The following is a 14,476-nucleotide window of genomic DNA, read 5'->3' as shown; positions in this document are numbered from 1 at the left end:
CGATTTAACCCGAACGATAGGTCGAGACTTTAACACGTCGGGTGGCAAGCTACACCTTGTGTTCTAAAAGATACAAAGGAGTGTGTATCGACTCATTTCATAGAACCTGTTCGTCATCGGTCACCGTGTATGTATAGTCCCTCATCCACTTGATGCTCATTGGACGACTTAGGGTATGGTCAACTGTAAAACCCTAATCGGTCATCTAAGTTAGTACTGATGCATTCAAAAATCAATGGAGAACTATTATCCAACATTTCACTGCTTTGGCCAAGGACTTTGTCGCATCATCTTCACTGAGTTGTCACGTCTTATACCGAGGGTAGACGACCCCATCTTGACCACTCAATCATCTTCACGAACTTCTTGATGCACCGAACCATGATTAGGGAGACATAAGCCAAAGTTAAAGTACAATTGTCCATCCACAATATATTTTTGGTATCTCAGGTCTAAGGACCACTTACACAATTGTGACGTGAATCAACATGATTTACAGTTCGGTATAATGACATTGAGTGATTCATAGGGATCAATTTAGTGAACTATTTCCACTTAAGTGCACCCACTATCTATCCTTAGTGTCTTCACACTAATGGCTACGGACCGACCTTACTCATCATACGAATGAGACTAGATAGTATTATTCTATCGTGATACTTTGATCTTCTCGCGTAGCCTTCTAATAGGAATGTTTAGAGCAAACGCTTAAAAACTAGTGATCTCTGTATTACGATTTCATCATAATTCACTAAGTCCGATCATATATTCATGGACTGCATTATAAGCATCACACGTGCACTATAATGAATATGTTTTATTAATGAACATGGAACGAGATATCGATTGTGTGATTGGCTTGCCGGCCACATATATTTCCATCATCTGTTTATCTATCTCTATATCTATCTCTAACTCTTTTTTTATCTCTATCTCTAACTCTTTTTTTATCTCTATCTCGACCTCTATCTCTATCTCTTTTTCTATCTCTACCTCTATCTCTATCTCTATCTCTTTTTCTATCTCTACCTCTATCTCTATCTCTTTTTCTATCTCTATCTCTATCTCTATCTCTTTTTCTATCTCTACCTCTATCTCTATCTCTACCTCTACCTCTATCTCTATCTCTATCTCTTTTTCTATCTCTACCTCTATCTCTATCTCTTTTTCTATCTCTACCTCTATCTCTATCTCTATCTCTATCTCTTTTTCTATCTCTACCTCTATCTCTATTTCTATCTCTATCTGCATCTCTATCTCTACATCTATCTTTGTCTCTATCTCTATCTAACTCTATTCTCTGCATATCTCTCTCTTTACGCCTCTATATCTCTCCATCTCAATCCCTGATTCTCTCTCTATATATCTTTCCCTTTCTATTTCTCTATATCCCTCTCTCCCCGGTTCTCTCTATATCCATCTCTCTCTCTCTTAAGAGGAAACCACTGGCAAATTTTCGAGTCGAGGAGGAAGAAGGGCGAATCGAGCGACGTCCTGACATGGCGACGACGCTCGACGACGAGGGTCAGAGAGAAGAAGGCAGTGTTCAAGAATTGTCGGTTGATGGAAGGGGGCTGGCCGCAGGCGATGAACAAGTGAAATCGGTTTTCTACAAGACGAAGGTGGTAGAATTTCTCGGCCGTTCTGCGGCGATTGTTCTGCAGAACGACAACGGACCTTGCCCTCTTCTTGCCATCTGTACGTGGATTCTTTCTTATCCTCTTTTTTGATCTTCGTTTGATCGCTGACATCATCGTCGTCTTCTACTTCTGTCCGAATCAGTTTTTTCAACTTCTGCTGCTGAATTCATTGACCTAATTTACCTTTTTATTCGGCAGGCAATGTTCTGTTGCTTCGGAATGTGATTGAATTAAGCTTGGACGATTCCGAGGTCTCCCAGCAGAAGCTGCTGTCGCTTGTTGCAGAAAGATTGCTGGATTCGAATAGTAACGTGGAGGTCACTGTCCCACTATCTTTTTATGATTCGTCTCGGACGAAAGATGAAATTTGAAACTATTCTCTTTCCTTTTCCATTTCAGGGAAAAGATGAAGGTTACATTAGCAATCAGCAGAGGAATATTTCTGATGCAATTGACCTTCTCCCACGTCTTGCAAGTGGGATAGATGTGAACGTTCTCTTCAGAAAGTATGCTCTGAGATGATATCATTATTATCATCGCTTTTAAATTATAGTTAACGTTAATTATACATATATCTGTAGTGATCATTAAATGAGTGATTATGTTTTCAAAGTTTGATGTTTACTGCAGGATTGACGACTTTGAGTTTACTCGGGAGTGTGCTATTTTTGATCTCCTGGATATCGGGCTTTACCATGGATGGATAGTTGATCCTCAGGTACGGTTAATAGTTGATGGTGATTTTTTTTCGCCATCTTTTCATACACTTCTCTCCTATTCCTCTAATATTTCAAAACCAATCCCATCATGCGCCATGCTATGTCTCTGCACTAAAATCATTTTTTTAATGCTATACTCATCTAATCCCCGCGTAAGCGCTCTACTTTTTCCACTTAATTTACCGGATCAATCCATACGTGGATAAATCTTATGGATCTACACTTAGGTATGCGCTTCAATTTGATATGAATTTTAAGTTAGAGCGTCTTTTTTGATGTTGTAGCTTCAAATTCAGGCTTCAAAGCCATAGTTTCCAGATTCAAAGTTAAGAGAGAATATCTCTAGCTGTTCTAATTACTAAATATGAACGTAACTGTTATTTCTGATGGTGACTGAGACCCTCGAACAGTTTGTCATTTCATCTCTATGACATTTGCTTCTGGTGGAACACTTTGTTTTTATGGATTTTGGTTGATGACAATTGTTGTTGTATTTCGGAGTATTTAAACAATTGAACCTCCAATGCGCGAAGGATAAGGATGATGTATTGAGTCTTCAGACTGTCAAATTACAGACTTTGGCCTAAATTTATGAGTTTGATGTGTTATCCTTACTGGTTCCTCTTTTATGCCACACAAGAGAGGCTAACTTGGGAACCTTTTAGTCATCACCAGTCTTACTGCTCAATCTAACTCAAGTGTGTAATCTCTACTTTATCCAAATGTTAGATTCCTGATAAGGACTCATCACAGAAGACCTGGTCAACAAGGCTTAGTGTACCAATGAGCCTTTGGTGAGAAAATAATAGATTCTTGAAAATCTTACGAATATAAATACCCCCCTTGGAAGATCGTTAGAGAGAACTTCCTTGAAAACTTCGTCTGAGTTCTATTCAATATCTTTGAAGATTTATTGACCTGGGTAAAATCTGGGGAATTTTAGGCGAGTGTTTGGTATGTTCATATGCTAGATTTCTAGCAAAGTAAAGATTGGTGAATGAAAAGAGGCTCCTCCCTCATAATTAGGTTTAGAATTCATTACATGCTATTTATGATGGGGAGGAGAGAGAATCCAAAATAAGACCATGCAAATGAACCATTTCATAGAGATATAAGAGAAACAGAGGAAGAGGCCCATTCATCAATCCCCCTCAAGCTGGTGAGTAGATATTAAATCAATTCCCAGTTAGCTACACAACACTTGGAGGCACGGGGCAGATTTTCCTTTGGTGAAGATATCAATTTGTTGTTGGGTCGAATGGATGTATGGAGTGCAGAGTCCTCCCAACTCCAGAGTCTCCATGGGATGTCAATGAAGCGATGATCAACTTCAACATGTTAAATGCGATCATGTTGCACTAGATCATGGGCTACGTTGGTAGTGGAGTTATCACCATAAAAAATTGAGTAGGCTGATCACAGGAAGCTTCAGATCTCCAAGAAGTTTCGTGAGCCATAATGCCTCGCAAAGACCTTGAGCAAGAGCGTGAAACTCTGCTTTGGCACTGGTCGGCGAGATCATGGATTGTTTCTTTCTGCGTATCGTAATCAGATTGCCTCCAAGAAAGTTACAATACCTTGCTGTTGATTGTAATCATATCGACATGGGAATCAACACTGGTATTAACATACAAATGGAGTTCATGCATAAATTGACTTAAAAACCCACAGCATTCGGTGTAAACATTCGTGTCATGCATAAATTGACTCAAAATGCGCATTGCGTAATCGATGTCTGTCCAAGTGTGAGTGAGATATATTACCAATCGTTGGTACTGTCCTTGATCAACTGACTCCTCATGCTGTTTGATGTAGTCTAATTCAAATGTAAGATGTCAAGGCAACTGAGCGGCCGCGTCAGAGTCATTCCTTGTGGTCATAATGTTATCCACATATACAAGGAAGGTCACTACCATGGACAGGAAATGACAATAGAAAAGGCTACTGTCACCACTTGCTCTTAGGCTAGCTAAATAGTTTCATAGAGTGCTTGAAGAGACCAAACCAAACTTGAGGAGACTTCTATAAGCCATAGAGTGCATTCTTAAGATGGCAGACCAAGGGAGACGCCAAAGAAGGAACTACATATCTAGGAGGCGTGGACATATAAACCTCATGTAGATCACCATATTCTTGGTGTCATATTGCTGTAAAGGTCAACCATGATGGGCAGCGAGAGGAATGAGCTCACGAACAGTGTTCATCTTAACAACATGGGAAAATATCTCCAAATGGTCAAGACCAAACTGTTGAGAATAACTATCAAGCTGCTAAACTCTCAAGTGCCGAATTTACAACTTAGCAGTGCGCCGGCCTTGATCCTATGCACCAAGTCAAGCAGCCTTGTCCAGCGTAGTGGAAGGCTTTTGAGTATATCAGAATTAGAAGTATTGGGGTCAGCCACTGAGAGAGAACATAGTGTAGTGCCCCACTCGTATCTAACGCCCTGTGCGCAGGATCCAGAGGCTGTGGTACCGAGTGTAAGGTCTCCCTGCCCCGCATCAGCATCACCCCTTGCCAGCCAATGCTTTGTGTAAAGACCGGCATCCACTTTGCGTAAGTCGTTGCTTAAGACCAAGATGGGCTTCGCGGCCCAAATGTTGAGCGCAGGGTGTGTTTGGATATCACGCATGCTCGTCGTTAGTTAAGGCGCATTCACCGTTTTTGGCGTGAACTGGGTGAGCACGTTAATGCACCGCCTGTGGAGCGTAATGTTGGTTGCCACCGTCGCAAAGAGCGCGCGTAGCATGGTCGTTCTTGCAGTCTGGGAGCAAGACACCCCGTCCATGTGGAATGTCGCGGGGAGCGTGCCTAGATGGCGCCTCACTGCCTTGTGCAGTGCCGCCTAGGTTTGCACCCTTGGGTGCGCTAGGCTCCCATGTGGCCGCCACACTGTTGATGTTGTCTCGAGTGCATGGCATTGCAACGGAAACCCAAACAGATTGGGGGCCTCGCAATAAACCTTAGCCATATGGCATGCCGTATACCGTTAAAGAGAGCCATTGGACTTAAACTTGATGGCATAGACCCAGCGACAACCAACAAAATGTTTGTCCAGAGGCAAGAGAAAGATCCTTTGGACCTCCCGCATAAGGGAAAAAACTTAGCTGCATACAACATGGCTGACTACATCAAGTTGGTCCACAACAACGTCCACAGCGTAATTGCTACAAGTTTTGAGAAATATCAGGAGGCGGCTAACACGAAACGGCACAAGAAGGTTTTTCGTGAATGCGATACGGTTTTGGTCTTCCTGCGCAAGGAGAGATTCCCGGTGGACACTGACAACAAATTGAAGCCAAAAAGCTATGCTTCTTACAAGATTCTCAAGAAAATCAATGACCATGCATACGTCATCAACCTACAACTCAAGTGACATTTATGAGTACTTTGGTGCAGAAGGAGATAACTCGAGGGCTAGTTATTTTGAAGAATGAGCGTCTGATGTAGACCAGATGCCGATTTCCTGAGGCCCATTAGCAGCTGGTGGCTCAAGAAGGAGATCCTTCTAGAAGCTGACAAGATCTATAAAAGTACCTAGAGACCCACAAAATCCTCTGCCATATTCTTCTCTGAGAGAATCCTCTAACAAATTCTTCTTCTGTCTCAGTTTGCAGAATATCTGTGCTACAGCTTGTGAAAGGTGCAAATCTTCTGTTGTCTTGTCAGGATCTTCTTGAGCCACACAATATCTTCTGGCAGATTCTACAGGCCCGAGAATCTGCAGAATATCTCTGCTCAGGCCTGTCAAGCTGTTGATCCTCTGTTTTAGCTTTTTAGAGTTGTCTCTCTCAATGTTTTGACTTTTCTCTTCATGGGTACTATTAGCCTGGACGACCCTGCACTTGTTGTGGCCTAGAAAAGGCTCCCATGTACCCTTGAAAGATTATTTTTGAAGTCTATTGTTTTGGTGGAGCTCTTGTTTCTCTGCTCTGAGTGTTCTCTTTGCCAGAGAATGCTTCAGTGCCCGTGGACTCAAGGGTTGGATAAGCTAGTTCTGTGGATTCAAGACTTGGCTGCTTCAACTAGAGCAAGGCTTGTGGATTCGAGTCCTGTTCCTACACTGTTTGTGATATGATACGGCAAGATATGCTAAACGGCGTCCCAACACCATATTAGGCCCTTCTATCAGCCCAAGGAGGCCCATGCCCATGACTTGGGAAAAGTATAAATACAAGGAAAGAAAACACCAGAGACATCAAGAAGTCATCTTGAGTTTCCTTCCTCAAATCTGTTGCAATTCTTGTTTCTCTTCTTCCTCCCTCTTGACCTCTTCCTCCCTGTTCTCTCTTATCTGTTGCTGCAGATCCTTCGCCAGCCATTGGATGTCGGTGTCAGGAGATCGGCTATGGCAATTCCTCCTCGCTCTCTCTCAGATTACTTGTCTTCTCTTTCCTTCCAGCCACACCTCTCGATCGGTTGACGATTTCAGTACTGTTTCGAAATTGCTAGAATTGAATCTTTTCAAGAATCTGTTCGTTGCCAAGAATTACCGATACAATTGAAGGTCATATCAGTTTGCATATTAAGGTTGCGTCATGTTTTTATCTGAAAATTGTTACAGACGAGACAAAAGCCGTCGGCCAATTGCAGACCCTAAATAACTAGCCCATCAATAAACTCAAATTTTCCCTAAGGGGGGGGGGGGTTGTGCCTCAATCGAGTGACGTAGGAGTGCATGAGTACTTCGTGCCAGAAAGTTCCTCTTCGTGACGTAGGAGTGCATGACACTATTCAAGAGAAGCCAACGCTGCATCCACAGTCTTTGCAATGGCGATGAAATCAAGACTCATGAGAGGGGCAGAGTAAGAAGTGGAGAGACAATGGAAGGCGACCTAATTGGCCAAAAGATAAACAGTTTTGGATGTACGTGTCCGAGGAGCTTTGTGGAGAGTAAGGGGAAGACCATTACAGGAGGGACGAGGGATCGGTGGCTCAACAGGGGCAAGATAGGGATCAGGTGCAGCACAAATGATGGTGCAGAGACGGCCAACATACGATGGGGCTCCGACGGTTAGTGGTCCCACCAAATTTCTGTCAAGGAGTCGAGGTAGGGAGAGTGGCCTGGTGTCCAAATGCCACGGTGGGCGACTGCTGGATGACACATAGTGCTTGCGGATTTCTGGTGCTCTGTCAGACCAGAGGGTGGCAGAACTCTAAAAAATGCAACAAGCTCTGAGTCAATTGAGTCCAATACCTGAGGAACAAGACAGCTGGGAATGGATTAGAGCTCCATTTTCCATCAGAAAGGCATATGAGAGGATCCAAGAGGGACCAGAGGAGGTGCGAATGTCAACACAGGCATGTCGGGCTATTTGGCGTCGACCAATTCTGCTGATATTAAATATTTTCGGGTGGTCATTATTGCGAAGAAGACTGGTGACACACGCCTTCCGTCAGAGGATGAACCCAGACACATCAGCGGTGTGCGCATTATGCTCAAGAGGAGAGGACTGCAACCATCTACTCCTCGAGTGCCCCTTCACCCGATTGATCTGGGCTACCCTAGCGCCACCGTCAGTAGATGTGACATCTGAGGTGACTTTTTGGGAGTTTATGCAGAGGAACGGTTCTAGGAGGGAGAAGAAAGACGGAACGCTGGCCATGCCATGGGCTATATGGCTCCCATCGAAGCGAGGTGGTGTTCCAAGGGAGGAAGGCTTCTACAGATGGACTTTCCCATGAAGTCGAGGGCCGCATGGTAACCTGGTTTCCCCGAGTTATATAGGGTTCTAGGGATCCACATGTGTAAACTTGGTGATTACCAGTTTGTTGGCTGATCGCCTTTTGAATCAATCTTTCAAAGAAAATTTATGAGTAAAAATCTTTCGATTTACCTCTTTCTCTCATGCTGCTTGAATCAGCACGTGTGAAACTTTCTACAGTTCTTCCTTTGCATGCGCGTTAAGGGAGTTGTATCAGGCTCATCTCCTGGCTTGAAGATCTTGCATCTCCTGGCTTCCCATCACTTGACAATAATATGGTACAGATTTTAGAAATCTGATATTTTGTCGCGGTGCCTATGAGTACATTATGTGAAATTTATCCTCTGTTAAGTGGACCATGTTTAATTTTGCAAATTTTGAGATATAATCAAGGCAAAACTTGGAAGATTTTGTCCTCTTTTTCTCTTGGGAAGGCAACAAAATGCATGTCGCTGCAGTAGCTACATTTCACCATAACATCAACGATGGTTACTGAGAATGTTCTACCCTTATTAAAGATGTAGTTTCCCTCTGGGCCAATTCTTTCATGACTTCTGGCCGTCATGAAACTAACTGTTGCTCTTCATATTATAGTGAGATGATGCAACAAGATCTTCTCGATTGAACTGGTGATTTTCTGGGAACGTCGACTGTGAAGCTTTCAGTCACTTCAGTAGTGTACCTATATTACATTTCATCTGAATGCTCCCTCTATCCGCTTTTTACCTAATCCATTCCATTGTTCCCTCTAATCCACAGGAAACATGAAATCTTTTTCGTTACATATTTTCTAGTTTCAACTAGAAATAAGATAAATGGGCAAGGGGTTGGCAAATTGATGTTATTATTTGTTGGTCTTTTTCCAAATTTTTATCCAAATATTGTAAATGTTTTCCTTCATTATTATCAATAATTTATGAATCCAACCAAAAAGGCAGTGCATCAATCATAATTATATTTGATTGACTTATTTTCATTTCTTGCGTTTTGTTTTTATTTAATCATCAGTTCATGTGATAGGATGTCGAGACTGCAGCGGCTATTGGTTCTAAGTCCTATAATGCACTTGTTGGGGAACTTGTTGCAATAGACGCCAAGAGGCCCAAAGAAAATATTGACCTTCCGGACGAAGAACCTGTTGATTTCTCTGCGGCAACCACAGCTGCCCTTGGAGTACCCTCTCCCAGTCTCTCCAGAAGCTTATCATTTAACGACCCTTATATCTTGGCTCCCGGTGGCCTCAGAGCAGGAAAAGGAGATCTAGAAGAAGCTGAAGAACTGATGAGGGTTTTGAAACTATCGGAAGGGGAGAAATCTGGTTGCAAATCCGAATCTTTGGGCGAAAACCTTATTCCTAATCCTGTTCCAGCAACTCTTGGTCCCACTTCGTCAACAGAACTTCTCCATGATTCTGTTGATTCCGAATTAAAGATTAATGAGGATGTCTCTGTTTCCTTGCCAAAGAGTACCGAATCAGTTGAATGTCAAGGTAAATTTTAAGTTTGTGATTTATCTATGATATTTTTGAGGTATGTGACATCTCGGTGATGTATCATGCAGAAAACTCCAGTGATAGTGCGTCTCAAAGCATTATGAACTTGTCTAGGGCAGATGAGAGCATTTCAGAGAAACAGCTGCTAGGGAAGTCAATAGATCAAGCTTCTGACAATGTTAGAAGCTGTAGTGGGAACTTTAGTCCGGGCGATGTTGAACCATTATATGAAGGTGAAGAGCGCTTTCTTGATTCTGCGATTTCGAGTTACCAGGATCAGGAACCAGTTTATGAAGGCGAGATGATTCTTGGCAAGCATGCTGATCTTTCAAGGAATGTGACTTCTGAAAGCCAGTGTAGGTTACTGCTCTATGATCGCTATTGATGCTCAACAATCTGATCAAATTAAATATTTTCACAGGGCATTTGAGTAAGAACTTCTTAAAGGACAATGCTAGTCAACTCACTGTTTACGGGTACATTAATTCTTGTATATTATTACTGGGAGTCCCATTTTTCTTGAAATTAAACTTTCGAGTTTGCAGACTTTTCTGCCTTCAGGAAGACTTGAAAGAGCGAGAACTGTGTGTATTCTTCCGGAATAATCATTTCAGCACCATGTTCAAGGTATGGGATAAGAGGATCCGCTGTATTGTCTGTTGTGTTTCATTTATGGTGATTGTCCATTGTTTTCTATTCTCTGTTTTTTTCCAGTATAATGGAGAGCTTTACCTATTAGCCACTGATCAAGGGTATATCAACCAACAAGACTTAGTCTGGGAAAAATTGAACGAGGTAGGTTTTTTACTATAACGTGTTTTACAAAGTTCTGTATTGTGCAATGATATGTAGGGTTCGACATCTGCCAGCACCCTCGGCCCTCATTGATGGTTGGTGTTGACAATGGAGTTGACTTTATATAGGGTTGTCCTTAACAGGTGAGATTGACTACGAAGTCAATGTCAACATCAACAGGATGACCCAAATAGACTGGCAGGCCTCAACTACCATTGTCATGTTGAGGATGAGGTTGACGACTTTTTGGGACGATGACACTGATGTTGATGATGATGAACTCCCCTGAACTGTTGGCGTCAACGTTGTTGGCCACTCGATTACGCCATTGATTAATTATCAACCTGTCATCAACATTGTCGTTAGGAAGTGCAAATATTAATGATATGATTGACTTGCTATTTGAATTAGGTTAACGGGGATACAATGTTTGTGAGGAGCAATTTCACGCCCTTTGTCCCTGAAGATCAAGCACCCAACAGATGGGATGAGCCAACTGACATCAATGTGTGTCCTGAGTCTATGCTATTTTTTTCATTATTCTTTGTCGACTGCATTAATGATGCTCATCAATTATGTTTTTCCCGCACAGGAATTCCTCAAAATGGAGGATTCGGCGTCAGGGCATTCGACTCTCAAGTAATTCTTTCCCCATTTTGTGTATTTACAAAAATTAAAGTTACCTGCATTTTAATGGATTTAATATCAGACGTTGAAAAAAAAACATGTGAGATGTGTTACATACCGTCTAATGGTAATAAGTCTCTGTAATAAGTATCTGGTTTCTGCTACTGATGTGGATGTACACCCATTTGATTTCCATTTGCTGTAGACTCTCATGAGTAGGGTTTGTTGGTATCCACAATGTCTAGTGGCGTATGACTACGATGACTCATCATAGTTCTCTTCCTCATCAATTGAGAAATCATAATCATCATTGTCTTTTGTTCAAGCCAAACAAGGATGACAATGTTGAAGCCGAGATTTGGGGATGATGACGACGAATTTAGCATTGTCATCGAGCCATCAATGATGCTTTTGTCTTTCTCATTCATCAAAGTCAGCAATGGGTGACGATGACAATGATGAAGATTATGAATTAGTATGGCAAATTCTTCAACATCATCCAAACCCTACTGACGAGCCTGTTTTTGTTTATGTTCTTCAATAATCTCAATTGTTAAGTGAGGGGAACAGTGTTCTGAGTCTCGGATTATCATTTCACTTCGCCTAATAATGGACATTGTAGATACAAAATCACATTCATGAGGAATCATAGGTTTGGATTGATTTTAATGTTTTGTTTGACTCTTTGATCATTTTGATTACCTTATATTTCTATAGTTGATTGAAAGGGTCACCGTTTTTGTGTGATCTCCCCTATGTTTCTTCAAAAAAACCCTTTCTATAGTTGATCTCTATCCTACGCTCGGGTTGGCAGTTGATGACGGATTCATCATCTTCAATGTCATCCATGCATGGCTTGGATGATGAATTACGAAGATGACGACTTTGTTGTCCGTATATAGATGACGATGATGGTGACATGATTAAATGATCTATCTTAACTTGGAAACTGATGGATGATGAAATTGGCTCTTGGAAAATGAGGAAAACGACGATGCGACTTTGTCATGAATGGAGGATGGCTGTGATGACGATGATGAGGACAATGGCAAGGTGATTCAATGATCAGTTTGAACTGGGAAACCAATGGATGATGATAATGGCTCTTGGAATCTGATGGCAATGACGATGCCGATTTGCCATAACCAAGGGATGTCAGTGATGACGATAATGAGGATGTTGGTTTGTCTTGTCATCATCATCCTCATAATCTATTGTCCACAGTCGTTATAATCTCTGGTACCGAATCGTGGCCCACGCTTATGCTGCGCTTTATCACAGGACTTTGGTTTTTTTTTTTAAGACATCACAAGATTTTGGTAATAATTTCACTTATTTAGCTTAAAATTTGTTGACAATGTTTCAGATCTGACCACGAACTTGCCAAGGAGTTACAACAACAGGAATTTGACAAACAGCCACAGCGTCAGCAGACTCCTAAAACACAACATCCAACATCTGGTCCAAGCACCTCAAAGCTTATCGTTGGTCCCCAAGTAAGCTGTTACTTATTTTCCGCGGAAAGTTATAATGACGTATTTTTTGCCACGTGGAGTTCCCAAGTGAGCTGGTTAATGTTTTGGGCCAACATATGGATTACACATTTAGTGTTTAGGATTTATGGTTAAACGTTTTATGGTCTAGGATTAATGATTTTATGCTTTTGGATCTATGATTTGAATATTAGGATTTTTGGGTTTAGGGGTCAATATGTGAACACTTTTCTTTTCATTCTTTTTTTGGCGCCTAAGTCGTGGAGCTAGCTGTGGTTTGTTTGTCATTTCTAGCCTTTTACGTTATCTTTTTTTGGGTTCTTTTTTTCTCCTCCTCGAATTCGGCAATATCAGCCTGTATAATGACGACGAATTATCTTTGCGCAGACTTCAAGGCACGCCTCATATGCTCCCCAAAAGCCAGATTCAAAGTCTAAAGACAAGTGCACTTTGATGTAATACTCTGTAAATGCTCAGGACTGGCGGCCCATTGTGTTTGTTCATAAGACAAGTTGTGTACAGTTTCGGGCATCGCTGAGGTACACTCCACTCCACTCCACTTTTTACGAGAAAATATTGATTAATGGAAACAGGGAATCAGGAAATAGAGGATGCCATTCTTGCATATTTTCTACTGAAGTAAATTTCAAAAGTAGTTTAATATTTTCTTGACTAATATTTACCTGTGAAGAAGCTCCAAGGGGGAAGGGAGATTCGAGGAGAGAGAAACTGTGGAAGAAAAATTAATTTCTCTGTCTGGTTCCTTGTAAGAAGATACATCGAGAGACCAAGACGGAGAGAAAAAAAGGATATAAAAGAAAGAGAAAAAGAGGGATATAAAAAATGTCATCCAACAACCTGTTTAAAAAAGGGTTAATGATCTTTTTTTAAAAAGGAAACCACTATATTGTACCATAATAACTGATAGCTCAAATATTTCTGGACGAAATTTTTTAATTGCAGTCAGATAGTTAGACATCATAGATAAATAATTACAAGCTTAACACATGCACATCCACATTTAAAAAATAACCATCTCATACACATTAAGATACACATGCATATACATGTGTGCAAATGCACATGCACATTAGGGGCCACCTATCAATACTGGTATTGGCATTTTTTACCTGAATCCAAGATATCCTATTCCTGAACAATCTGAAACTGGTATTGATAATATTAGAATATCAGTATGCAATATTAGACTTGTCACAGATGATATTATGGTGTGATGATCAGATCAGATATTGGGAATCTGTTATCTCAGATTCCTCGAATGGAAATCCAACCAATCACGAATCCCTGACTGTGCTCTACTCACACCCCATCAATCACACCACTGATCTGATCAACAGGGCAGGATTTGGTTTGGCATTTGATTGGTGATCGGATGGTCAATCATTTGGCCGATCACTAATCAGCCTGAAGTGCCCTGTGCCCTTGCTCCCCTCCTTCCTCTAGGGAAGAACTTCCTCCATGAAGGAATTTGGGAGAAGCTGCCAACATATTTGGAATCCAAATCTAGAGGCAGATCGAAAAGGTTCTTAGGATTCTCCAAATCCACTATAACATCATAACTATCCCCATAATGCTTTCTAAAGGGAGAACTCCGTGAGACATGGAGTTGAATCTCTTAGGAGAATTCCCTGAACACTCCTAAGTTGAGGGGAAATATGAAAAATTCTACTACATCTTGACATTCAGATTCATCGTGTATGCTATACTGCGTGCAAGGCCTACATGTCCTATGCTATAAGATTTACGAGTGCTAATTGTCTTCATTTATCCTGTAGAGAAGAGGAATTGAAACCCAAAAATTACTCAAATAAGAGTTTTAGATAAGATCCTATCGATATTCTTTTGGCTTCATGCTTATATAACTTTGATATTTTTTTGGAAATATTCCTCGTAGGCCAACCTATTACTTGATGACAAAAGCTGCCATCAAGTATCTTAGAAGAAAGTGTAATTGAAATATTCATAATTAGCCTTATGTGACACC

The 14,476-nt window shown here is 41.3% G+C and overlaps 1 protein-coding gene across 1 annotated transcript; it reads left to right on the top strand.

The window, feature by feature from the left end:
- Positions 1-1,395: 1,395 nt before the first annotated feature.
- LOC144710423 (FAM63A-like protein (DUF544)) lies at positions 1,396-13,096 on the top strand. The gene is made up of 13 exons (XM_078584188.1): positions 1,396-1,698; positions 1,839-1,957; positions 2,040-2,146; positions 2,271-2,358; positions 9,085-9,553; positions 9,625-9,912; positions 9,978-10,032; positions 10,102-10,183; positions 10,271-10,351; positions 10,763-10,858; positions 10,944-10,990; positions 12,345-12,474; positions 12,859-13,096. The coding sequence occupies exons 1-13, from the start codon at positions 1,500-1,502 to the stop codon at positions 12,928-12,930; spliced, it is 1,833 nt and encodes a 610-aa protein (XP_078440314.1). The 5' UTR covers positions 1,396-1,499; the 3' UTR covers positions 12,931-13,096.
- Positions 13,097-14,476: the final 1,380 nt, after the last annotated feature.

The sequence above is a fragment of the Wolffia australiana genome, chromosome 12 (assembly GCF_029677425.1).
Source record: "Wolffia australiana isolate 7733 chromosome 12, ASM2967742v1".
NCBI classification, from domain to species: Eukaryota; Viridiplantae; Streptophyta; class Magnoliopsida; order Alismatales; family Araceae; genus Wolffia; species Wolffia australiana.
This window is presented reverse-complemented; position numbering and strand designations above follow the sequence as displayed.